This window comes from Heterodontus francisci, chromosome 15, assembly GCF_036365525.1.
Source record: "Heterodontus francisci isolate sHetFra1 chromosome 15, sHetFra1.hap1, whole genome shotgun sequence".
NCBI classification, from domain to species: Eukaryota; Metazoa; Chordata; class Chondrichthyes; order Heterodontiformes; family Heterodontidae; genus Heterodontus; species Heterodontus francisci.
In genome coordinates this window covers 40,093,696-40,121,434 of record NC_090385.1, presented here as the reverse complement: position 1 = coordinate 40,121,434, position 27,739 = coordinate 40,093,696, and the positions used below count along the sequence as shown (strand labels likewise).

General features: G+C 43.0%; 1 protein-coding gene across 2 annotated transcripts in view; it reads left to right on the top strand.

The window, feature by feature from the left end:
- zc4h2 (zinc finger, C4H2 domain containing) overlaps positions 1-26,607 on the top strand; it is a 61,698-nt gene extending 35,091 nt beyond the window's left edge. Inside the window, exons 2-5 of one of the 2 annotated variants that reach the window (XM_068047941.1) lie at positions 1,131-1,302; positions 5,647-5,819; positions 9,814-9,976; positions 24,863-26,607. In XM_068047941.1, coding sequence (XP_067904042.1) covers positions 1,147-1,302; positions 5,647-5,819; positions 9,814-9,976; positions 24,863-24,976 — 606 coding nt within the window. In that variant the 5' untranslated portion in view covers positions 1,131-1,146 and the 3' untranslated portion in view covers positions 24,977-26,607. The remainder of the gene's footprint in view (positions 1-1,130; positions 1,303-5,646; positions 5,820-9,813; positions 9,977-24,862) is intronic. The other variant, XM_068047940.1, reaches the window with a different exon arrangement.
- The last annotated feature ends 1,132 nt before the right edge of the window (positions 26,608-27,739 follow it).

The window sequence follows — 27,739 nt, the reverse complement described above, 5'->3', positions numbered from 1 at the left end:
GTAGCACGTTACTTCTGAATTAGAAGGTTGTGGGTTCAAACTCCCCTTCAGGACTTCAGCATATAATCTAGGCGGATGGACCAATACTGCAGTGCTGGAAGTGCTGTTCTTCAGATAAGACATGAAACTGGGGCCCCATTATCCTCTTGGGCGGCACAGTGGTTAGCACCGCAGCCTCACAGCTCCAGCAACCCGGGTTCAGCTCTGGGTACTGCCTGTGTGGAGTTTGCAAGTTCTCCCTGTAACTGTGTGGGTTTCCACCGGGTGCTCCGGTTTCCTCCCTCAGCCAAAGACTTGCTGGTTGATAGGTAAATTGGCCATTGTAAATTGCCCCTAGTGTAGGTAGGTGGTAGGAGAATTGTGGGGAAGTGGTAGGGAATATGGAATTAATGTAGGATTAGTATAAATGGGTGGTTGTTGGTGGGCACAGACTCGGTGGGCCGAAGAGCCTGTTTCAGTGCTGTATCTCTAAATAAATAAGTAAAGTAGTGCAAGTGGATTTTAAAGATTCATTGGATTTCTTTGTTGTAAAGTTGGAACTTTTTTCTCTCCTGTATGTTTTAACGTTTGACCTGTTATGATTCTGCGGGTGCAGACAGCCACAATCATTTAACACAATCATGTGTTGAGGCACCACAGTTAACCCCAATCCCTTAACTAATATCAGTACACAGGCACTCTCTAGCAGGAACTGCTGCAGAGCATAGCATTCAGAACTATGAAGTTGGCTGCTCCTCCTGTGCCCTGCCACCCTCAGCTCAGGGTTGTTGAGGCAAATTGTAGCATCCAAACTGCTACCCCTGCTGAGATCAGCTAACTAAATGCAGACCAGGAAAGGGACCATCTAGTCTAGGCCTAGTAGCACACTGGGTGATGCTATTGGATATTGGGCCATTGGAGGACCATGAACTTACCAACTTCAATAAAACAGATTTCTCCTGGGTTCAAGAGTTCTTCAAATACTTTTTTTTTTACCTCAGTTGGTAAAGACTGATTTATTAATAAAATCAAATCGCTTCAATATATCCTGTGAATGTACCCTGTGAAACAAAATTATGGAGTGGCTGTCTGAAAGCAAGTCTTTAGAATTCAGCACCATGTTGCTTTAAACCTTTTATATAACATTGCAGAGCTAAGACAGTGCAAATGGAAAAAATTAAAACTCGCTTGAAGGCAGAATTTGATGCACTGGAGTCGGAAGAAAGGCATCTGAAAGATTATAAGCACGAAATGGATCTTTTGCTCCAAGAGAAGATGGCGCATGTAGAAGAACTGCGACTGATCCATGCTGATATCAATGTGGTATGTTGAAAGCATATTGCATATCATTGGTTTTTATTTGCGGAAATATGCAGAAACTTAATTTTAGTTGGAACTCTTCAGCCTCAAAAGGGAACTGTGACAAAATGGGCATTATGAATTGGCATGCTATTGATTTCTTTAATTCTGGTGCATATGGAGTTAAAACCAACTGAACATGTCCTGGTTTATTTTGGATATAATTGCAACAGTGGGTCTTTTTTTCTTAGGAAGGTGTCCAAGAGAGTGGTCAAGTCATTCAGTTTAAACATCTAATGATAAAACAAAATACTACAGATGCTGGCAATCTGAAATAAAAATCAAAGATGCTGGAAATACTCAGCAGGTCAGGCAGCATTTGTGGAGACAGACACAGAGTTAACATTTCAAGTCAGTAACTTTTCCTCTCTCCTGATGAAAAGTCATTGACCTGAAATATTAACTTTTTTGCTCTCGCCACAGATGCTGCCTGACATGCTGAGTATTTCCAGTATTTTCTGTTTTTATTTCAGTTTATGCATCTTGTGGTATTTGTTTATATTTGTGTTTGCCAACCTATATTTGAACTTAATGGATAATTGATTTGTTTTGTTCTGGTGACGTTCTCTGCCTAATTGGTTCAGAACATTAAGTCTATCTAAAGCTTTCAGAGAGTAAAAATCTGACCAAATTGCTTCCTAGTCAATGAGAAAAGGAAAACAACTTCTGTTTAAGAATACAAAGTTCAGCGTAACAATTGCGACTTAATTTTCTAGTTTTTACAGGAGATATTTAAATCTAGTAAGTACTGTAAAATCTATGTTGTATTATTGCTACTGTTCAATTATTCCATTCCTATTTAATTTTGTTTAGCACTTACAGTCTAGCGTAGTGTTATTCTGCTGCCTACCTAAATCTCAGAAGATTAATTGAGAACAGATGATAGAACCAGTAATTCAAAACAAAGTGAAGAGGCTTCTCCGTTGATCCCGCAGCAAACTACAAGCTAACCTTGTTATTGAGGCAACCAAAAATGATCTCTGGACATAAGTGATGTCTCATCCTGTGGGAGTGGCTGATACTGAAACCAAAAAAAATTAGAGGAAAAGAAAATTTAAAACAAAAACGCAAATTGTAACTGGGACTATTGCTTTTCAGGATTTTTGATTTCTTTTCCCACGGAAAGGATTTAGCTATTTGTTAGCTTTAAGTGTTGTATTGTGAAGCAAAGTGAATTCGCACAGGTTTAAATAGCAACAGGTTGCATCCACTGAGACAGAGGGGCTTTTGAAGTGTTAATGAGCCAAGCATTGAACAGATTTCCACAGCGACTGAAATTATAAGCAATTTTCAATCTTATCTCAGATGTCCGACCACACATCCATATCTTTTATACTGAGATGATTCTATTCATGTGATCCCAGCATGAGATGTCTGCTGAGAATGATACTCTTGAGAAAGGGATATACTTAATAGGTTAGATCAGCAGTCTGCAACTTTTTTTTTTACCTGAAGAGCCTTTTTTAGAAAAAAAAAATTGCCTAAAATGAAAACTATTCGGAGCTGCAAGATGAAATTTCGGTGTTTCTATACCACATACTTGTCAAATTGCCAAGTGTCTTTGGTAAAATGTATAATTTGCATATATAATAAAATACCTGTGTTGAATTTATGTATCAATAGAAAAAAAATGAAATTAAAATGGACCTAACTCTGAATTATTGTGTTTTTTGGATTTTTTTTAAGCTATAATTTTGTCAGTAAAGTCATCTTTTGCAACAAATTTTAACTTAAAATGTATGGAATTAAGACAATATTTTCAGCTATTGATTCTCATTCAGAATAATTTATCATCTCATTTCTATTAGAAACAATGATGGTCGCAACCATAAAACCTGTTCCTGGAACCAAAGGTGTTACCTATAACCATGGTGTAGCTATACCACTCGAACAGGTTTATGTTTTAGTTTAGAGATACAGCACTGAAACAGGCCCTTCAGCCCACCGAGTCTGTGCTGACCATCAACCACCCATTTTATACTAATCCTACACTAATTCCATATTCCTACCACATCCCCACCTGCCCCTATATTTCCCTACCACCTACCTATACTAGGGGCAATTTATAATGGCCAATTAACCTATCAACCAGCAAGTCTTTGGCATGTGGGAGTAAACCGGAGCACCCGGAGGAAACCCACGCAGACACAGGGAGAACTTGCAAACTCCACACAAGCAGTACCCAGAATTGAACCCGGGTCGCTAGAGCTGTGAGGCTGCGGTGCTAACCACTGCGCCACTGTGCTGCCCTATTTATTTGGAGAACAATGATTTTCATTAAAAAATAATCATTTGAAATCATAGAGTGTGGCATAATGATTAGCCTTTTATTGCCACAATAAAAACACAGCTCTTAGTTTTCTTGATTTAATTATTTTTAGGCTTTTTTCATGTTAATGTGATCCAACTAAAAGAGGCTGGGAGCCACAGATGAGATGTTAAAGAGCTGCATATGGCTGCGGAGCTGCAGATTGCAGACCCCTGGGCTAGATTTATTTAGAGATACAGCACTGAAACAGGCCCTTCGGCCCACCGAGTCTGTGCCGAACAACAACCACCCATTTATACTAACCCTACAGTAATCCCATATTCCCTATCTCCTCCCTACACTAGGGGCAATTTACAACAGCCAATTTACCTATCACCTGTAAGTCTTTTGGATGTGGGAGGAAACCGGAGCACCCGGCGAAAACCCACGCAGACACAGGGAGAACTTGCAAACTCCACACAGGCAGTACCCAGAATCGAACCTGGGTCCCTGGAGCTGTGAGGCTGCGGTGCTAACCACTGCGCCACTATGCCGCCCACAGATGATGTAGATCTGGAATAATATTTTCAGATATCTCAGGTGGCAGAATAAGAAGACAGGTTTAGGATATGAAAGTCACTGTATGACATAATAATGTTGCAGTGACCAGATTATTACATAATTTGTGGTGGGCACATTGTTCATTCAGTGCATCAATGCAAAGTTTTGTACAGGACTGTCAACAATAGGTACCCTCTGGCTGCTGTTTTGGAACAGTATTGTTCTGCACAAGTGTCATGCCATATGAACAGGTGCTGAGAAGTGGTAGGCAACCCTTGTACAGAGGGAAGAATCTTTGCTGGCATATTCATGAATGGGGAAGGAATCGTGGCATTGATCTTCCACTTCCTGTGAATGCAGGTAGAGAAAAGGCGAGGAGCCTCGTTGGCAGTCAGCCAGTTAGGTCTGGGAATGGAGCCTGGCCTAGGGAAACTTGCTCAGCCGCATGAGGGGAATCTGGCCCTGCCTATACCTAGTGCTGGCCAGAATCAGAGGTTGATGATGACAAGCTAAATGAGCTCGCTAATGTGAATAGTGTGCCAATTTTTATTACTTTTTCTTGTTTGTGAAAAGGGATCTGAAGTTAGTTAAGGTGAGATTTGATTATAACTGTTACTCTGTATTTTAATGTGCTTGTCTGTAAAATGAAATGTATAATAATTTGCCTCATCTCACTTAAGTGTTTAAATCTACCCATTGAAAGATTGAAGTGAAAGTGCAAAACACACAGTATCCAGTTTGTACAATTAGCTATTGGGCAGTATGCTCATACTACCAAATGTAAGCTGTTCATATGATTTATGTTGGGCACAATGCTCAGTGCAACAATACAAGGTCTTGCACCTGACTATGAAAGATAGGTAACCTTCTGGCTGCTTTGTTGGAACAGCATGATGCTGTAGGGGTCATACCAAATGAGAAAGCACTTAACACTGATAGGCATTTCTTACATGGAGGGAAGGAAAATCTGAGGTCATCTTGGGCCAATTCCCCTGGAGGTCAGTCAGGCCAAATCACCAATAGACACTGAGCAATTTGATCACTCCCCTAGGGCTCATCGAGCTGAGGAGGTGAGCGGCTGAACCATGCTATGAAGGTTTAAGATTCAATCCTCACCTGTGCTGAATTAGCTCATGCCATCTCAAGTTGTGGTAAGGGTGTTAAGATTTGTCCTTGGAGCCCCTGGAGTAAAAGGGGGACAAATTAGCACAGATTGCCATTCCTGATGGCTATCTAATAACCCAGCTGTATTATGTGTGTGTAGATGGGAGCAGTAGGCAGGATCAGGCTCAGCTATGACATCTTGTGCAGATGAATATTCTGGCAACATTTCACACCTGAAGAATAGCCAGCTGGATAAGATTTTGAACAGCTCCCAAAACATGTAGAACCATATCCCAATACCCACTAGGCGAAGCCTCCAAGAGAAAAACGGGGGTCGAGGGAAAGGTGATGACTTAGTTTGCTTCAGTTAATAGATTTTTTTTACCCCTTTGTAGATGGAAAACACAATAAAACAATCTGAAAATGACCTAAATAAACTGCTTGAATCTACAAGACGCCTGCATGAGGAATATAAGCCTCTTAAAGAACATGTGGATGCTTTGAGAATGACTTTGGGTTTGCAAAGGTTACCAGAGTTGTGTGAGGAAGAAGAAAAGCTTTCCCTTGAGTAAGTGTCTTTGATTTGATGGTGCTTAATTTTTCGGCATTTTGAATGTTAAAAGCACAATTCCAATGTGAAATAAGTTTGGGCAGTCTGATCTGAATCCAATAGGCCTGGACCCACAGCAAAAAAATAGACTCTTTATCTAGTGGCCTCACTTTAGAGACCAGGAGTGGCTGGTGTTAGTGGATTTCTTAGTGATTACTGTTGCAACAATGAATTGCTAATCTACTGACGATAACTCCACTTATGATTCACGCATAAGTGTTTTTTATAATAAGCTTTATTATAGTGACTGGTTTGATCTTTCCTTTATATTAAGCGACATGCAAATAATACAATATGGTTCCCAGGCTCCGACTATCTCTGAGAAAGTTCTCTGGCCCTAGAGAACAACACAAGTCGTGAAGTGGCCCTCCGTGTGGCTGCATGGCTCCTGATCTCAAGAATGCTCTGCCTTTAAAGAGGGTCTGGTCCTGTTCTTATACTATGGTGCAACTTTGACCTGTGCTAACGTAATTTAGATACTTAGATTGCACATTTAGCATTTTTAGTTGTTTACCCAGCTTATATCTTTCAGCCTTTGCCTCTGTACTCCAAGCTTTGTTTTTATAAGTGCATAGACTATATCTTATCTCTTACTGTAATATGTGCTATCTCGGAACTGTTTGTCCATATATAGAGCCACATTGTGCTATAATAATACAAACCTAAGTGAAAGGAGGCTGGGATAACATAACTAACTAAAGCTTTCTAAAAGCTGGTATGAGAAGTGGGAAAATGTGATGCTGCTGGAGTAGGGTGAGCTGTTTTTCTGAAGTTGGGATAGAGATCTGTTGTTGAGATGGATCTTTCTGCTGCCTCTGTGTTGTAAGACTGCTTGTCCAACAACTAATCTTAGATGAGCCACAATTTCCTCTGGTTAAGCTTCGGGAGGACCGGAGGCATTGGGCAGAATCTTACCAGCTGCAGGGAGATGGCTTTGGAGGCATGAGTGGAATTTTAGAAAGGTATGCATCGGGAAGTCTACCTGACATGATCCCGCCTTGGAGCAATCTCCAGTGGCAAGGTGAAATCGACACTGGCCCGGCTGCATCGGGGAACCAATTAGTTGGCCACTTGGGGAAAGATTGACGCTGCTGGGATCTTCCTGACAGTGGACAGGCCCCCGCTGAGGCTGAAGCCCGGCAGATGACCTCCCAGCGGCAGGCCGGGGGAGGCCAGTGTGGCCTCCTTTAGTTCCCCCGCCTCAGAGCCACAGCTGTCAGAGGGCCACAGTTGTGGCCATAAGCCATCCTGTGGTGGGGGGAGAGGGGTGATGGCTTGGCAGTTGTGACCACACTTTAGTTTTAAACATTCTATAGTCTTCAGAAGGTGCTACCATCTTAACACATGCTCGTGGTCCCCCACCTCCATTGGCAGCACCTCCTTCTTCCAGTGGGGCTGCCAGCTGCCCACAGCCTCAGGTGCTCCAATTGGCCCTCCGGGCTATGCAGCCCGCCTGCCATCCTTAATTGGACTGGAAATGGTTCTGTCCCTCGTTTAAAAACTGTCGATAAGATTCCTCCCATTGTCTCTGGCCTTCATCGCAAATTTCATGCTTTTGCCACTGTTCCATCTTCCATCCCAGCCACAGTCTCAATCAGAAACAGACTGTTTGTAACCTTCATGTCCTATTTGATCTAAGATGACTATCTGCCTTATATGCTCTCAGTTACAAAGATGACTTACACCGCTGCCTCAGCCCATCGCTGCTGAAATCCCCAATCCTCATTCATGCCTTTGTCATCATGTCTCGAGTAGTATAATGCTTTCCTGGCCAGTCTCCCATCCTCCACCCTTCATAAACTTCAGCTCATCTGTAACTCTGTTGGCTGTATCCTATTCAGTACCAAGTCCTGCTCACTCATCGCTCCTCTGTTCACTAACCTATGTTGGATATTAGTCTCCCAGTGTCTCAAATTTCATCATGGCCTTGCCCCTTCCCATGTCTCTAACTACTGCAGTCCTAAACCGCCCTTCAAACTCTCTGATCCTCTCGACTCTGGCCTCCTATGTCAGCCACATGTCCCCAACATAGCTCCCGTTCATCCCACAATTGGTAGCCATGTCTTCAACTATCTAGATGCAAAACTCTGGAATTCTCTTGTGAAATTCCTCCACTTGTCCTCTCAGCTTAAGATTCTCTCTAAAACCCTCTTCTTTGACCCTAATATCTGGCTCAGTGTCCATTCTCTATGAAGCATCTTGGAATATTTTTCTATGTTTAGGGCATTATGTGCAAGTTCTTTTAACTATTGGCAGTGACAGACTAAAGTTAGAAAACTAGTCTGCAGTATACAGTTTTACTGAGTTCCGAAGAAGGGTCACTGACCCGAAACGTTAACTCTGCTTCTCTTTCCACAGATGCTGCCAGACCTGCTGAGTGAATCCAGCATTTCTTGTTTTTGTTACAGTTTTACTGTACTGTGCCAGAAAGTAGTAGCATTTAGTCTATGCTAACAATCCCCTTCAAATGCTTCTTAACAGCTTAGTATGCCCAGACATTGTTTAGTATGATATTAAACTATACAGATAAGAAACTTTGAGATCCATTTCCAAGTCTGTGCTGTGTTAGCTGATCTCAGCCAGGGCAGTAGTTGGAACATTATAATTGGCCTCAATGCACTTGGCATAAGGGAAGGGGTAATCAGGGTTCCAGCTTCTGACTGCTTTCCATGCTGGGAAGTACACGTGTGGATTTTGGTCAAGGACTGGATCAGGCCCAGCTCTGATGCCTTCTGAATAGGTTCTCAACGTTCACTGATGTTTTTTACTATGTAAAGGGTAATATATATACATACGTACACGAGTTGTTGGTGTTGAATGGTCTCGTGGGTAAAGTACTGGAGGATTGCCAGCAGTCATAGAAACATATCCCAGCACGAATTGGTGTCTTTAGAAGAAGGTGTGTGAATTTGGCTTTGGAAAGTTATATAGCCAGTGCTTTTTGATTTCCAGTCTGTGAAAGATGAAATTCGAAATAATGCATGATAGCCACACTAGAATGAATATTTAGGTGATTTTATTTTTTATTCATTCATGGGATATGGGCATCGCTGGCCAGGCCAGCATTTATTATCCATCCCTAATTGCCCTTGAGAAGGTGGTGGTGAGCTGTCTTCTTGAACCGCTGCAGTCCATGTGGGGTAGGTACTCCCACAGTGCTGTTAGGAAGGGAGTTCCATGATTTTGACCCAGCGACAGTGAAGCAACGGCAATATAGTTCCAAGTCAGGATGGTGTGTGACTTGGAGGGGAACTTGCAGGTGGTGGTGTTCCCATGCATTTGCTGTCCTTGTCCTTCTAGTTGGTAGAGCTCGCGGGTTTGGAAGGTGCTGTCTAAGGAGCCTTGGTGCGTTGATGCAGTACATCTTGTAGATGGTACACACTGCTGCCACTGTGCGTCGGTGGTGGAGGGAGTGAATGTTTGTGGATAGGGTGCCAATCAAGCAGGCTGCTTTGTCCTGGATGGTGTCGAGCTTCTTGAGTGTTGTTGGAGTTGCACCCATCCAGGCAAGTGGAGAGTAATCCATCACACTCCTGACTTGTGCCTTGTAGATGGTGGCCAGGCTTCGGGGAGTCAGGAGGTGAGTTACTCGCTGCAGGATTCCTAGCCTCTGACCTGCTCTTGTAGCCACAGTATTTATATGGCTACTCCAGTTCAGTTTCTGGTCAATGGTAGCCCCTAGGATGTTGATAGTGGGGGATTCAGTGGTGGCAATACCATTGAATGTCAAGGGGAGATGGTTAGATTCTCTCTTGTTGGAGATGGTCATTGCCTGGCACCTGTGTGGCACGAATGTTACTTGCCACTTAACAGCCCAAGCCTGGATATTGTCCAGGTCTTGCTGCATTTCTACACGGATTGCTAACTTTTTAATCTTGCACTAACCTCAGATGTTACCTGAGGTTTATTGACAGTGTCAGTGGGTAAGAATTTCAATGTTTTTGCTGTTTAGTTACTTTGAGAAGCAAAAAGCAGAATGGCAAACTGAGCCTCAGGAACCACCTATCCCAGAGTCACTTGCAGCAGCCGCTGCTGCTGCCCAGCAACTCCAGGTGGCCAGGAAACAGGACGCTCGGCAAACAGCCACATTCCGGCAGCAACCACCTCCTATGAAGGTAAAGCCGATAAAAGTTTGTAGTGAATGTTTGTTTAATAATTTTCTAAACTGTTGTTCAAATTCTGTCTCTCAGTGCAGCTATTCTGTCACCTTTTTTATATTATGAAAAGCAAGGGTATACCTCTGGTTTCAGGCCTGGACTGGACACCCATGCACATCAAAGGCAAGTGATGTGTGGACCCTGCCCCCCCCCCCCCCGCCACCAACCCTCCACCCCCCACCAGCCAGAAGGCCACCCTGCATCTCTTTGAGCTTCTGTTGATTGCAGTAAAACTCTTGTCCCGTGCAAAGCCACATTTTAAAAATGCCTAGGCTGTACATTGAATTGCCTGGAAATTTTAAAACTTTGAATGTTTTGTTAGGGCAAACACGTCCCCTGCTCTCTCTGAATGTAAAAATATTAATCGCTTGTAGTAATAAGGCATTTTAATGTATTTTTCCTCTGAGAGACTAATTTTTGCTTCATTTATGATGTGGAATGTGAATTATGTGGTGAAACTGCATCTTACTCCACGTCTTGGCGTGCACTGCTTCATTAAGCCACTGAATGGGTTCTTTATGAACAATCCACCAAATGATGACAAATTAAAACATTTATTTTTTTTCCAATTCTCCCTCTCTTGAAAGTGCTAACTTGTGTGGAAGTATTGTTCCATAGCCATGGAGTCCCGCTCAAAGGACCTTCCTTCAGCTGTGAGTCTAGACAGTGGCAGGCTTACTTGGACCTGGGGTGTATCAGTGATCAATTTGTGTTCTCCTAATTTCTACACACTTGCACGTTCCGCAGGAGTCATTGGATATTAATCATGGGTGGGAATCCTGGGTGATATTCCTCCTCTATATTCTGGGGTGCTGAGGCTGGTTGTCACATTCCAAGAGCCCTCTGGCTCAGCAGTCAGTCCAGGAATGAAATCTGAGACCTCGTGGCTTCATGCTACAGTATGCATGCCTATACCTATGCACCACCAAGTCAGCCCTTAAATAAAACGTTGAATTTTGAAAGATCTAGATATGAAAAAATTACTTTATTGTGGTTATAACGGCTTATGGTTACTCAGATTTGACCGTGAATATTTGCAATCACATGACTGATCAGAGTGATGAAGGCCATTTAGCACATCCTATCCATCTGTCTAGAAACGACCCCAGTTTTCCCCATCACAGTACTCAACTGTTTATTAATTGATAGGGTTTTGCTTCCATTGTTTTCCAAAGAAATCCATTTTGTGTGTTGGATACTGTTGTGTGCAGGATTTCTTTGTGAGGGATAGTACATCTAAAAAGTGTGCTTCTTGGCCAATAAAGCCTGATTAGAACTGCTATTGCCCTGTCTGCAAATGTTTTTTGAGCAACCGTTGAATTAGAGCAAATAGAGAAGACATACAGAAACATGACAATAAGAATTCATCCTTTCCATGCTGAAATTTCTTTTGTTGTGGAGCAAATGCTCGGAAGTTGGTTGCTTTCCAAGAAAAGGTTCATCTTGGTGAACCCCCAGTTCTGGAATATTTGTTGAACCATCATGAAATAAGATCAAACAGTGAGCTGGCAAAGTGTATCTGCAGTCTTCTTGTGGATTTCCTTTAGGTGTTAGGCAGAAAGAATATTGTTCTAAAGGAGACACTAATGAACTGTGAAGGAAGCATTTAGATAGAGGGTTTGAGGTCAGTTTTGGTCTTTAGGCTAGATAATTTTTCTCTGGTTCAATATCTCTTACACTTCCATAAGCATGTTGTCATTTTCTATTACCTGGAATGTGCCACGAGGGGTTCAACAGATGATCCTTTTCACTTGAATACATGCCCACTCATAATTTTCTTTGATATTGGAAGGTGGTGGAATAGAAGCTTCACTGGATTGTGACTTAGACTAAAAACTGTCAAACAGGCATTTAAACACTAACTGAATGTGATCAATATTAATGGTATATCATAAATGTACACTAGAGTGCAATCTGTTGTGCCAAACTGTAATGTAACTTGAACCAGACACAATTCTTTGAATATTCACCTTTACCTGAGGATTTATTGCTGACTATCCACCGACTCTCTGGTTTACCTTCTGGCTTCTGACTGACTACTCGATTTAAGAAAGGCAGGGTGAGAAATGCTGTTCAAAACAAAGGAACAGATGGGATTTAAGTATGTTTCTCTTAAACTCCAAAAGAGCGCCAATCAAACAAATATATTAATATAGCCACAGGATATTGCTATTGAATTGAAATATTTGGCCACTTCCTTAGACACTCTTTTATTCTTTCAGGGGATGTGGGCTTCACTGGCAAGGTCAGAAATTATTGCCCATCCCTAGCTGTCCTTGAGAAGGTGGTGGCGAGCTGGTCAGACACACCCTATATATATTGATTGCAAAGAAAGCATTCATGGCATACCTAATCCATCAATTTTTGTATGTAGGGACTGGTCATCCAAAAGAGAGCAATCTGGATAGATTTTTTGATTTGTTGGAACCGGAACATGAGGAATTGTACGGGTGGGATATCTGAGAAGTGGCAGTGACCTGGCCTGGGTTAAGAAAGGAAGAGGGCTATTTGTTAAAACTTTCAAACTTAAATTGATGAAGGAATCAAGTGATGTCTCTGATGCAGCACAGGGAAGATGAACAAGCAATAAATAGGGTAACTATTTTGAATATCCACCTTTAGTAGTTTGGGAGGACCTGCCTGAAGAGACACCTTCTGCAAAATAATATGGAGTAAGAAAGAAAGAACAAGCTTTCATTTATATAGTGCCTTTCATGAGCTCAGTTGCTTCAGAGCCAACTTTCTGTTCCTCTTTCTTCCGCCAAAAACCTATTTCTTAAGCCAGATTTAATATCACCTCTCCTAACCTTTCCTTTTCTCAGCATCTATTTTCTGTGCAGTCGCCTATAAAGAGCTTTTGGATTTTTTTTACTTTAAAAGGTGCTATATAAATGAAATTTATTGTTGTTGATGGACGAGTCTCAGTCTCACCTAAGTCTCTTACTACTTCAAAAAAAAAACAATTTCGAGTGGTCCTGCAATTAAACAAAAAAAAGTGTAAATCCATGTCCCCAGGTTGATGATGATCTAAATTCCCCTGGTAAATCCTTCCCATCTTCTTTGGCCTCCTTATCTCGAGAGACAATGGATAAGCGTCTGGAGGTGGTCAGTGGTTTGTGAAGCAGCGCCTGGAGTGGCTAGAAAGGCCAATTCTAGAGTGACAGGCTCTTCCACAGGTGCTGCAGAGAAATTTGTTTGTCGGGGCTGTTACACAGTTGGCTTTCCCCTTGTGCCTCTCTTTTTTTCCTGCCAACTACTAAGTCTCTTCGACTCGCCACACTTTAGCCCCATCTTTATGGCTGCACGCCAACTCTGGCGAATGCTGGCAACTGACTCCCACGACTTGTGATCAATGTCACAGGATTTCATGCCGCGTTTGCAGATGTCTTTAAAGCGGAGACATGGACGCCCGGTGGGTCTGATACCAGTGGTGAGCTCGCTGTACAATGTGTCTTTGGGGATCCTGCCATCTTCCATGCGGCTCACATGGCCAAGCCATCTCAAGCGCCGCTGACTCAGTAGTGTGTATAAGCTGGGGATGTTGGCCGCCTCGAGGACTTCTGTGTTGGAGATACGGTCCTGCCACCTGATGCCAAGTATTCTCCGGAGGCAGCGAAGATGGAATGAATTGAGACGGTCGCTCTTGGCTGACATACGTTGACCAGGCCTTGCTGCCATAGAGCAAGGTACTGAGGACACAGGCCTGATACACTTGGACTGATACACTCCATCCCATCTACTGTGATATTATTTGGTCTTTGGGAATGTCCTATGTTTCAGTCCATAGAGTTTCTTAGGCAAGCTTTTGAGGTTAACTTAAAAGCACTCTGCTGTCACTGCAGGATGAATAAGTGAACTAGATATTCAAAGTTTTTTTTTAGGCTTTGGCTTTGGTTCAGTGGTAGAACTCTCACCTCAGAGCCAGAATGTCAAAGATTCAAGCCCCCCTCCAGAGATTTGAGCATATCATCCAGGCTGTCACTTCTGCGCTGAACTCCCTCAGTACTACACTGTTGGAAGTGCCAGTTTTCAGATGAGATGTTAAACAAAACCCTGTCTACCCTCTCAGGTGGATGTAAAAGACTCAATAGCACTATTCAAAACAAGAGCCAAGTGAGTTCTGTCAATGTCCTGGCCAATATTTATCCATCAACCAACATCACTAAAACTGTTCAACATATCCAAGTCTGAGTGTAATGTATCTGAGTTTGCTAACAATACAAAAAGTTAGGTGGGAAGATGAACTGTGAGGAATTGCAAAGAGGCTGCAAAGAGTAATGAACAGGTTAGGTGAGTGGGCAACAATGTGGCAAATGGAATATAATATGAGAAGTGTCAAGTTCTCTGCTTATGGTAGGAAAAATAGAAAAGCAGAATATTTTTCAAAATGGTGAGAGACACAGAAATGTTGGTATTCTGACGGATGTGGGTGTCCTTATACATAGATTTCAAAGTTAGCGTGCAGGTACAGCAAACAATTAGGAAAGCAAACGCTATGTTAGCCTTTATTATAAAGGGATGGGATATAAGAGTAAAGAAGTCTTACTGCCCTGTGGTGAGGACATACCCTGAATATTGTGTACAGTTTTAGTCTCCTTGCCTCAGGATACACCTGCCTTCCAGGGACCGCAACATAGGTTCACTAGACTGATTCCTGGGATGAGGGGATTGCCTTTTGAGGAGAGATTGAGTAGACTACTCCTATATTTCCTAGACTTTAGAAGAATGAGAGGTGATCTCATTGAAATATATAAAATTCTTAAGGGGATGGACAGAGTAGACGCTGGGAGGTTGTTTACCCTGGCTAGGGTGTCCAGAACTAGAGGACACGTTCTCGGAATAAGGGGTCAGCTATTTAGATAAAGCAAAATGTCTTCATTCAGAGGGTTGTAAATCTTTGGAAATCTCTACCCCAAGATGACTCTTGATCCTCAGTCATTGGCCGGAATTTCACGCCACCCCAGCAAGCTGGATGGTGGCGGGGGGATGGCGTAAAATAGAGCAGGAGGCTCCAGGAGGCCTTCCCGACCTGCTCCCACCTCCACCCCACTTTACGTAGGCCGATTGCGGGGGGTGGGGGGGGGGGGTGGTGGTGGTGAAAAACGGGCCGCCCGCCCCAGGCTTAAGTTTCCAATTAACGGCCACTTAAGGGCCTTTGCCCGCCTCCATGGGGATTTTACCCGTGGCAAGCGGCCGTCCTGGAACCGGGAACAGAAAGATTTACAGAGAGAATCTAGGTGGTTTAAAGTTGTACACTGATATTGTGGTGAAAGGGGGAAAGAGAGGAATAGATTGTCTTGGGGTTGCAGGGATAGGGCTGTGGGAGTTTATAGAGATAGAATGGGCAAGGCATGGCAATCAAGGGATTTATAGACAAGGATGAAGATTTTAAATTTAAATCTCTGGGGGGATAGGGAGCCCATGTAGGTCAGTGAGGACTGGGATGATGGGTGAAGGGGACTTCGTGTGGAGCACGGTAAATGCAAAAGAGTTTTGGACAAGTTGAAGTTCATGGACTGTGGAAGATGGAAGGCCAACGAGCTGATGTTGTTGATTCTGAAGGTGATGAAGGCACAGATAAGGATTTCAACAACAGTGTTGTAAAGGTGGAAATAAATTGTCTTTGTGATGAAGAGCATTGGGATCTGAAACTCCAGTAATAATCGAACAGGACATCCAGGTTGTGAGCTGTGTGGTTCATCCTGCGGCAATGTGGCCTTGCAGGAGGCAGAATAAATGGTAGGGCTATAGATGATGGCTTCAGTCTTCTCAACATTGAACAGGGGAAGTTATGTCTCATCCAAGTTTGGGAGTTAGCAGAGCAATTTTGACAGCAATGGCGATCAAGGAATCTGGAGAGATAGCGCATATGTAGAGTGGTGTGTCATTAGTATGCATGCGGAAACTGGGCTTTGTCCACGCATTGAGAGCTACATGTAGATGAGAAAAAGGAGGATAAATGCAAGGACTCTGGTGATGTGGACGAGTGAAGAGAAGCCTTGGAGATGCTGTAGCTGCACTTGGATTGGTAGGACTGGAACAATGTGAGGGCAGTCTCAGAAGAGCTGAGCAGCAAAGGAGAGGTATTGGAGGAGAATGGCATAGTCAATTGTATTGAATGCTAAGTAGTGCTCGAGAGGTATAAGGAGGATAAAGGCATCACAGTCACAGAGGATGCTGTTTATGACTTTGGTTAAGATCATCTCTGTACCGCAAAAGGAAGAAGTCTCACTGGAAGGATTGATGTTAGAAGATGTGGGAGAAATGAGCCCAAGGTAAGAACTGATGATACATTCGAGTGTCTTGGAGAGGAAAGGGAGGTTGAACATGCATAGTAGTTGGAGAGGATGGAAGGGTGGATTTTTGGAGGAGGTATGATAATGGTAACATAGAAACATAGAAAATAGGAGCAGGAGTAGGCCATTCGGCCCTTCGAGCCTGCTCCACCATTCATTATGATCATGGCTGATCATCCAACTCAGTAGCTTGTTCTGGCTTTCGCCCCATACCCTTTGATCCCTTCAGACCCAAAAGCTATATCTAATTCCTTCTTGAAAACATACAATGTTTTGGCCCCAACTGCTTTCTGTGGTAGCGAATTCCACAGGCTCACCAGTCTCTGGGTGAAGAAATTGCTCCTCATCTCAGTCCTGAAAGGTTTACCCGTATCCTTAGACTATGACCCCTGGTTCTGGACTCCCCCACCATCGGGAACATCCTTCCTGCATCTACCCCCTCAAGCCCTGTTAGAATTTTATAGGTTTCTATGAGATCCCCGCTCACTCTTCTGAACTCCAGTGAATATAATCCTAACCGACTCGATCTGTCCTCATACGTCAATCCTGCCATTCCAGGAATCAGTCTGGTAAACCTTCGCTGCACTCCCTCAATAGCAAGAACATCCTTCCTCAGATAAGGAGACCAAAACTGCACACAATATTCCAGGAGTGGCCTCACCAAGGCCCTGTATAATTGCAGCAAGACATCCCTGCTCCTGTACTCGAATCCTCTCGCTATGAAGGCCAACATGCCATTTGCCTTTTTTACTGCCTGTTGCACCTGCATGCTTAACTTCAGCGACTAGTGTACGAGAACACCCAGGTCTCACTGCATATTCCCCTCTCTGTTTATAACCGTTCAGATAATCTGCCTTCCTGTTTTTGCTACCGGAGTGGATAACCTCACATTTATCCACATTATACTGCATCTGCCATGCATTTGCCCACTCTCTCAACTTGTCCAAATCACCCTGAAGCCTCTCTGCATCCTCCTCACAACTCACCCTCCCACACAGTTTTGCGTCATCTGCAAATTTGGAGATATTACATTTAGTTTCCTCATCTAAATCATTAATATATATTGTGAATAGCTGCTGTCCTAGCACCAATCCCTGTGGTACTCCACGAGTCACTACCTGCCATTCGGAAAAAGACCCATTTATCCCTACTCTTTGTTTCCTATGTGCCAACGAATTTTCTACCATCGCAATACACTACCCCCAATCCCACGCGCTTTAATTTTACACGCTAATCTCTTATGTGGGACTTTGTCGAAAGCCTTCTGAAAGTCCAAATAAACCACATCCACTGGTTCCCCCTCATCAACTCTACTAGTTACATCCTCGAAGAATTCTAGTACATTTGTCAAGCATGATTTCCCTTTTGTAGATCCATGCTGACTCTGCCCGATTCTACCACAGTTCTCTGCTATAAGATCTTTGATAATGGACTCTGGAATTTCCCCCACTACCAACGTCAGGCTGACTGGTTTATAATTCCTGCTTTCTCTCCAGCTCCCTTTTTAAATAGTGGGGTTACATTAGCTACCCTCCAATCTGTAGGAACTGTTCCAGAGTCTAGAGAATCTTGGAAGATGACCACCAATGCATCCACTATTTTGGTAATTTTGAAGAAAAGATGGTCAGTGCATGAGGAGGGAGAGAATGAGAACAAACATAGCTTTCCACTAGCGTAGAAGCCGTGTTGTGCCATCAGGAATTGAGTTGGATGGGGCTGATGAATGAGAAGATGGGTCTTATGAACATTAGAGGATATAGATGTCTGATGAAAAGGTACGATTTTAAAGATGACTAAAACCAGATTAATGTTGACATACACTATTGTGCCAGTAGGAAAATTATATGTACTTCACTGCAAGTTTAAATTTGATTTTTCATGCCATTGAAGACCATTTTTGAGGCAATCTCTGCTGAAGGTGAATTTCTAGAAGCTGATTTAATGCTCTATATACATTAGGATCATTGACCATTTTATGTTTCACAAACAAAAACAGAAAATGCTGGAAATACTCAGCAGGTCTGTCAGCATCTGTTAATGTTTCAGACTGATGACCTTTCATCAGAACTTGCAAAGATTAGAAATGTAATAGGTTTTGAGAAAGTGAAAGGGGGGAGGGGGGAAAAGAAGAACAAAAGGGAAGGTCTGTGATAGGGCAGAGGGCAGGAGAGATTAAATGACATAAAGTTTCATGGTACAAAACCAAGTAAAGAAACAAAAGATGTGTCTGGATGAGGTGTAGATGGCAGTGTAGCAGCCGTCCAAACACAAAATAAAGGGATTAAGGAAGAAACAAGGTGGGAGTGGGCGAACAAACCTGCAAAAAATAAGAAAACAAAATGGGGGCAGAGGTTATAATCTAAAATTATGAAACTCAATGAGTCCGGAATGCCATAAAGGGCCCAGTTGAAAGATGAGGTGCTGTTTCTCGAGCTTGCGATGAGCTTTATTGGAACACTGTGGCTGGCCCAAGAACCGAAAGGTCAGAGTGGGAGCAAGGTGGAGAATTAAAATGACAAGCGACAGGAAGCTCGGGGTTGTCCTTGCAGACTGCATGGAGGTGTTCCACAAAGTGTTCATTCAGTGTGCATTAGACTCCCCAATGTAGAGGACACCACATTGCGAGCAGCAAATACAGTACACTAAATTTGAAAGAGGTACAAGTAATACTTGGAAGGTTTGTTTGGGGCTCTGGATGGTGAGAAGGGAGGAGGTAAAAGGGCAGGTGTTGCATCGTCTGTGCTTGGATGGAAAAGTGCTGGAGGAAACGGGGGAGGTGTTGAGCATGATCGAGGAGTGGACCAGGGTGTCTTGGAGGGAAATGTCCCTTCAGAATGCTGAAAAGGGAGGGGAAGATGTGTTTAGTGGTGGCATCACGCTGGAGGTGGTGGAAATGGCAGAGGATGATCTGTTGAATATGGAGGCTGGTGGGGTGAAAGGTGAGGACAAGGGGAGCTCTATCATGGTTCTGGGAGGGAGGGGAAGGGGTGAGAGCAGAAGTGCTTGAAATAGATCGGACAAGTTTGAAGTCCTGTCAACCATGGGGGGGGGGGGGGTGCGGGGGAGGGGGATCCTTGGTTGAGTAAAAAGGAGCAGATGCAATGGAGTTAGAGAAACTTGGACAATGGAATCGAGTCCTTTCAGGAAGTTGGGTGTGAGGAAATGGGGTCCAGGTAGCTGTGGGAGTCCTTGGGCTTATTGTGAATATTGGTTGAAAGCCTATCCCCAGAAAATGAGACAGAGAGCTCAGGAAGGGAAGAGTTAGAGATGAACCATGTGAAGGTGGGGGAAGGGTGGAAATTGGATACAAAGTCAATGAAATTTCCCAGTTCTGGGCGAGAGCAGGAAGTGGCACTGATACAATCATCAATGTAACAGAAGAGGAGATGAGGGAAGGGGCCTGAGTAGGACTGCAGAACAAGAAATGTTCCACATATCCCACAAAAAGGCAGGCATAGCTAGGACCCATGTGGGTACCCATAGAACACCTTTTACTTGGGGGAAGTGAGTGGAGTTAGAGGAGAAGTTGTTCAATGTGAGAACAAGTTCAGCCTGGTAGAGGGGGGTGGTGATGGATGAGGACTGGTTGGGCCTCCGTTCTACGAAGAAGCGGAGAACCCTTAGACCATCCTGGTGGGGATGGAGGTGTAGAGGAATTGGACATCCATGGTGAATAGGAGATGGTGAGGGCCAGGAAACTGAAAGTGGCTGAGGGCATCGGAAGAGTCATGGATGTGGGTGGGAAGAGACTGGACAAAGAGAGTATAAATAGAGTCAAGATAGGAAGAAATCAGTTCAGTGGGGCAGAAGAGGCTGAAACAATGGATCTACCAGGACAGTCTTGTTTGTGGATTTTGGGAAGGAGGTAGAGGCGGGATGGATGGAGTTGGAGGCTGTGGAGGGAAGATCTTCATTTTATGTCATTACCAAGGAAGAAGATGCAATCAAGGCAATTTTGAAAGAGGTGGTAAGTCAGGCACTAGAGGGATTTAAAATCGATAAATAGGAAGTATTAGATAGGCTGTCTGTACTTAAAGTGGATAAAGCACCAGGGTCAGATGAGATGCATCCAAGGATGCAGAGGGAATGAGGGTGGAAATCGCAGAGGCACTGGCCATAATTTTTCAGTCTTCCTTAGACTTGGGGATGGTGCCCGAGGACTGGAGAATTGCAAACGTTACTTCCTTGTTCAAAAAAGGGTGTAAAGATAAGCCCAGTAACTATAGGCCAGTCAGTCAGGTGGTGGGAAAACTTCTAGAAAAAATAATTTGGGACAAAATCAATAGTCACATGGACAAATGCAAGTTAATTAAGGAAAGCCAGCATGGATTTCTTAAGGGAAAATCATGTTTAACTAACTTGCTGGTGTTTTTTGTGGAGGTAACAGAGAGGGTTGATGAGGGCAATGCTATTGATGTGGTGTACATGGACTTTCAAAAGGCATTTGATACAGTGCCACACAACAGACTTGTGAGCAAACTTGTAACTCATAGAATAAAAGGGACAGTAGCAACATGGATACGAAATTGGGTGAGTGACAGGAAACAAAGAGTAGTGGTTAATGGTTGTTTATAGGGCTGGAGGAAGGTTTGTAGTGGAGTTCCCCAGGGATCGGTGTTGGGACTCTTGCTTTTCCTGATATATATTAATGACCTAGACCTTGGTGTACAGGGCACAATTACAAAGTTTGCAGATGATAGGAAACTTGGAAGCATTGTGAGGAGGATAGTGTAGAACTTTAAAGGGACATAGACCAGTTGGTGGAATGGGCGGACAGGTGGCAGATGAAGTTCAATGCAGAGAAATGTGAAGTGATTAATTTTGGTCAGAAGAACATGGAGAGACAATATTGTCATGGTAGGCCCTCACTTGCCAAGAATGAGGCCCATTAATTTTGTCATGAACATTGATTTTAAACTGTTACTGGAGTGAGGGGAGGACTTGTTAAACAGATCAGCCGTGGCTGGAAGGAACGTTTGCGTATTGGCAGACAGTGTTTGGAAGGACAAAGCAGCCATTCCCTGACATTCGACCCATAATGGACTTTTGATCACCAGACGTTGAAGGTGGGGGAGCTCACATTCCAGGTTGACTGTTAAGATGGCCGAATACACAAACTGACGTGGTCAAACCAGCTAGTCACATGACTAACCTGCTGGGCAACCTGAGATTTTTGAATTTGTCCAAACAGTTTGGGCAGAAAGCTGTTTGCTCCTGGACTGAGAAGATCTCTCTCTTGTCTGCTCCCACCTCTTTCTCACAAGCCTCTGAATCCACTGAAGAAAGATGAACCTCAAGAGAGAAAAGTCTCCTGCAGCAAACAAGGTTTAAGAAGAATACTGGGCCCCTGCGAAAAGCAAGATCTACCTACAATCAAGGACTCTACAGTGATCTCGAAGAACCGTAACAACAACTCTTCAGATATTGCCTCAAACCTTTCCACTTTATTTTCTTTTGCTCTTTTCTGTTTCTATTTGCATGTGTGTATCGCATATGCATGCTTGCATGGGGCGCATGTGTATCATTAGGCATTAACCGAATTAGAGTTTATGTTTAATAAATTTAAACTTTTCTTCTTTAAACCTAAGAAAGCCTGTTTGTGCTGGTTTCTTTGCCTTATAATTTTAAAGCGGTGAACAAGGATTCACCAAGGGGGAACTAAAAACAGTGTATTTCAAATTAAACCCTGTTACGGTAAGACCTGGAGAAGGGTGAGAGGGATCCCTTAGACCCCTTTCTCACCGGGTCGTAACAATATAGAATAAAGGGTACAATTCTAAAGGGGGTGCAGGAGCAGGGACCTGGGTGCATATGTGCATAAGTCATTGAAGGTGGCAGCACAGGTTGAGAGAGCGGTGATAAAGCGTATGGTATCCTGGTCTTTATTCGTAGGGGCATAGAGCACAAGAGCAAGGAAGTTATGTTGAACTTGTACAAGATACTAGTTCGCCCACAGCTGGAGTATTGCGTCCAATTCTGGACGCCGCACTTGAAGAAAGACGTGAGGGTATTGGAGAGAGTACAGAAAAGATTCATGAGAATGGTTCCAGGGATGAGGAATTTCAGTTATGAAGATAGATTGGAGAAGTTCGGATTATTTTCTTTGGAGAAGAGAAGGCTGACAGCCAATTTGATAGAGGTATTCAAAATCATGAGGGGTCTGGACAGAGTAGATAGAGAGAAACTGTTCCCACTCATGAAAGGATTGAGAACGAGAGGGCACAGATTTAAAATATTTAGTAAGAGAAGCAAAAGTGACATGAGGAAAAACTTCTTCACGCAGTGAGTGGTTAAGGTCTGGAATGCGCTGCCTGAGAACATGGTGGAGGCAGGTTCAGTTGAAATATTCACAAGGGAATTAGACAGTTATATGAAAAAGAATTCTTCAGTGTGAGATGTTAAAGCATTCTTCTTTAACATCTCACACTGAAAAATGCCTGCAGAGTCTCATCGACAGGTTTGCGTCTGCCTGCAATGAATTTGGCCTAACCATCAGCCTCAAGAAAACGAACATCATGGGGCAGGATGTCAGAAATGCTCCATCCATCAATATTGGCGACCACGCTCTGGAAGTGGTTCAAGAGTTCACCTACCTAGGCTCAACTATCACCAGTAACCTGTCTCTAGATGCAGAAATCAACAAGCGCATGGGTAAGGCTTCCACTGCTATGTTCAGACTGGCCAAGAGAGTGTGGGAAAATGGCGCACTGACACGGAACACAAAAGTCCGAGTGTATCAGGCCTGTGTCCTCAGTACCTTGCTCTACGGCAGCGAGGCCTGGACAACGTATGCCAGCCAAGAGCGACGTCTCAATTCATTCCATCTTCGCTGCCTTCGGAGAATACTTGGCATCAGGTGGCAGGACTATATCTCCAACACAGAAGTCCTTGAAGCGGCCAACATCCCCAGCTTATACACACTACTGAGTCAGCGGCGCTTGAGATGGCTTGGCCATGTGAGCCGCATGGAAGATGGCAGGATCCCCAAAGACACATTGTACAGCGAGCTCGCCACTGGTATCAGACCCACCGGCCGTCCATGTCTCCGTTATAAAGACGTCTGCAAACGCGACATGAAATCGTGTGACATTGATCACAAGTCGTGGGAGTCAGTTGCCAGCATTCGCCAGAGCTGGCGGGCAGCCATAAAGACAGGGCTAAATTGTGGCGAGTCGAAGAGACTTAGTAGTTGGCAGGAAAAAAGACAGAGGCGCAAGGGGAGAGCCAACTGTGCAACAGCCCCAACAAACAAATTTCTCTGCAGCACCTGTGGAAGAGCCTGTCACTCCAAAATTGGCCTTTATAGCCACTCCAGGCGCTGCTTCACAAACCACTGACCACCTCCAGGCGCGTATCCATTGTCTCTCGAGATAAGGAGGCCCAAAAGAAAGAAATGAAAAAGAAGTATGTACAGGGTTATGGGGAGAAGGCATGGGAATGGAACTGAGAGAGTTGCTCTTTCAGAGAGCTGGAGTGGACATGATGGGCCGAATGGCCTCCTGCTGCACTGTAACAATTCTGTGATATGATTTTTGTGGTGCCCTTGATTTCATTGTCTATCAAAGATCCTTCATGCTGTATTTTTACAGGTACATATTTTTGTTTTATTTTCCCCTAAATTGGTCTGTTTCTTTTCCTGTTCCCCACCCACCTCTAGGGAGATTATGTGAAAGTCACGGAGGGATGGGTTGTGTGTAGATTGCACCATGTTGAACTGAAGAGACTTGATTGACCAGTTGACCTTTACCCATCCTTTTTCATATGTTCATGTTTTCAAAATGCCAGACAGGATGGCATCTTAACAATGTGATCTGAAAGCAGGCACTTGATGTCAGTCACCGAGAAAGGACGTTTATGATACTTTTTTTTTGTAGAGATTGATCAAGCCACAATATAATTTTTCTTATGTCCTAAAAACAGCAGGTATGTTTTGACAGACTTGTCACAAAAATACATGCTTAATGTGTAGCTAAGTTGAGTAGAGTGAGGAGTGCAAGTGGGTGACATCAAGTAATGTGACTCAATACCAGTGCTAGAGAAAATGAACTGGACATTGGGAACACTGAATGATTGCCTCTTTGTAGAAAGGAGGGCTAGCCCTCACATATTGACAATTTCAACATTATGGCCTTCCAGTTGCCTATGTGATTCTCTGGGATCAATAGGACAAGGGATGGACTCCTGCCATAAGTGTATGTAGAATACAGAATGAATAAGATTGTCAGTATTTTGTAGTATGCTCACTTGAACTGAAAAAAACACCCAGTTGTACAATTATAGGTTTTGTTCTTTTTGATACTTGGGTTATGTCTGAGAAAGTATTTAGACCTGATGACAATGAAGTAGTAGTGATTACAGGTCTGTGGCAAATGGTAGCAATGGAGAGGTTAGTTTGAGGTGAGTATTGCATCCATTACATTATATGGTTTGAGTGCATTTTTTCTTTATATTAGTTACAGTTTAGCTAAGTAATGACACTGATTCTCTCATATGAACATCTCTGTTGCTCTATGTGAAGACATTAACTCTTCTGTCTTTGTGCCCACAGGCTTGCTTGTCTTGTCATCAACAAATCCATCGGAATGCACCCATCTGCCCTCTTTGCAAAGCAAAAAGCAGGTCTCGTAATCCTAAAAAACCCAAGAGAAAGCAAGATGAATAATTACTCCAACAAAACGTGCACAAATTAACTAAAGTTTAAATGTGGCAATGTTACTCAAGCGCAAAATAAAGTGTTATGTAGTTGTTTTATATTTTCATGTGTTGTAAGCACAAAGCTGTATTTTGCTTTTAGAAAAAGAAATCCTTCTTGTGCCAATAGCAACTTATCCAAAAATGTATTTCGGACAGTATAGAATAGAATTTGTCAAATTGTTTAAATATGAACGCTAATGGATATTTAATTAACAGAAGGGAAAATGCTGAAAGTAATGTATGGAATACTACTTGGACTAAAATGTTAGAAAACAGTCCACATGGATGTATTGAGTTTGTAGATGTACATTAAGCCAGACCACGGTTGAATGGTTGTGTAATTTGTGAAGAGCAAGTCTACTAAATTCAAATTGAAAAGCTGTTTATTAATTAACATTTTGGAAGAGCAAGCATTTGTTACTCAGTATAGCCTAGAAATTATATAATGCCATATTAGCTAATGACTGCTTAACGTGTTTGTATGAAATTAACATGTTCGTCTTGGCTCCATGAAAGAGGCATGTGTTCTAAAGTCAGAAGTTTGTGGACCAAACCCCACTCCAGAGACTTGAGCACAATACCTAGACACAGTTGGTGGTGCCCTCTTTAAGTTGAGATGTTAAACCAAGGCTCTTCACAGATTGATGGAAAAGATCCCGTGACATTATGTGAAGAAGAGCAGATGAGTTTTCCTGGCCTCCTGGCCAATATTTATCCCTGAAGAAACATCACTAAAAGAAGTAATTTATTTGTGGGACCTTGCTATGAGCAAATTGCATTGTATTTCATACATTACAACAGTGGCTAAACTTCAAAAGTATTACATTTTCTGTGAAGCACTTTGGGACATCCTGAGGATTTGAAAGGTGCTATATAAATGTATTTTGTTCTTTTGATTATGCCAGTATTTTAACAAACTTGGATATTAAGCAGGAGAATTTCATATGAATATGAGTGTTTTATAGTAATATTGCACACAGCATAATTTCTAGGCTTCTTTGACTAGAAAAATAGATTAATTGTTCAAATTGTCCAACTAAATGTGAGAAGTTATTCCAAAGTTTGTAATTGCTATGTGCCTTTTTATTAATTTACAGAGAAACACAATGTTTATCTGCATTTTGAAGGCATTTATCTAAATTCCATTTGATATCCTCACTTGTACATAATATTCTGTGGTGCAAAATTGCCTGTGTTTTTTCATGAAATAAAACAAGAAGATTCAATAATAAAATAATCAGTTTGTTGCCCTTTAAATTGGTAAATGTACCTTCTCCACACTTGGGTTTTATGGTCCTTTTTCACAAGATAGATACAGAGGAGGAAACTATTTAGCCAATTCTAGTTCATTCATCAAGGAAGATAAACTCCACATCGCAGATTCAGATTTAGTACCATTTTTCAGGATATGGACCTCTCTCAAGTCCATGGACATAATCCCAAACTTCAACAAGCAATAAAATATGTGAGCCAGCAGCTGACATAACACAGTTCCTGTTTCCTTTAGTATCTGGGGTGAATACTATTAGGATTTGCAGCCCAATCCACCTTAACAACCCTAATCCTAGCCAGAACGGTTGGCTTCTGTCTGTTCAATTTTACCATCACCTCTATCAATCAGCATTGGCAAGGCAGCATTATCTTCAGTTGTGAAACAGATGCAAAGTAAGCATTTAATATCTCGGCTATATCCTGGACTCCACCCAAATTTGCCTTGCACAACTTTGCAAAGGCTGTATGTGGTCCTTGATTTATCTCTGACTCCTAACTTTAATAAAGAAAATAAAAGCAAAATAGTGAAGATGCTGGAAATATGAAATAAAAAACAGAAGGTGCTAGAAATACTTAGCAGGTCAGGCAGCAACTGTGGAGAGAGAAACAGAGTTAATGAGCTGCATTTTAAAAGCCCACCACCAAAATAGGTGGCGGGTGGAAAAATTTGCATCCCGCACGCACGGGGCGCATATCGCGGAGCCGTTGCAATTCCAAACATGGCAGCTCATTTGCATAGCCGGGGCGGCGGCTCCCCCCCCCAATGTTGTGGAGAGGGTGGGCGAGCCATCCCCAGCTATGGCGTCTGGCACCAATGCACAGGCACTGGCGCCATTTTTAAAGGGCTTACCCTCAATGAGCATTTAGTTTTTAAAGGAACAGTGATTTTAAAGTTTTTAAAAATGAATAGAATAAGCTTTCTATGTCCTCTTTTTTCCCCCCCCCCCACCGGCGGGCGGTGGGGGGGAGGCCGCCATGAGGCCTTGTCGCCGTCGAGATTGGTACGGGCCCTGCCAGCGTCGGGGTTGATGGCGGGCCTCATCCATTGTGATCTTCATCTCTCCCACCCACCACCGTTCCTGGCGTCGGAGAGCCTTTAAATTCCAGCCCAATGTTTCAGGGTTGTTTTCCAGCACTTTCTGTTTTTATTGACTAATAAAGGACCTGCTATCAACTTTTCATTGCTTTTTGTTCATCAATCTGAAAACAGATTTTATTATAGTTACCTGAGCCTTATACCTATCCCTATTCTCTTGAGATGTTTTGCTTATATCTAGTAAAATGCTTCAAGCATTATCATTAAGCCATTTTGTTTTAGTTTTACCATGTGCTCTTCTTTTAATCTGAGAGACCTATGTGGCTTCCTTGTCCCTAAGTATTACTTTAAAAGCACTCCATTTTCACATGTACTGCAGTTATTTCTACCTGATATAATTACCCAATCAACCATATCCAAATC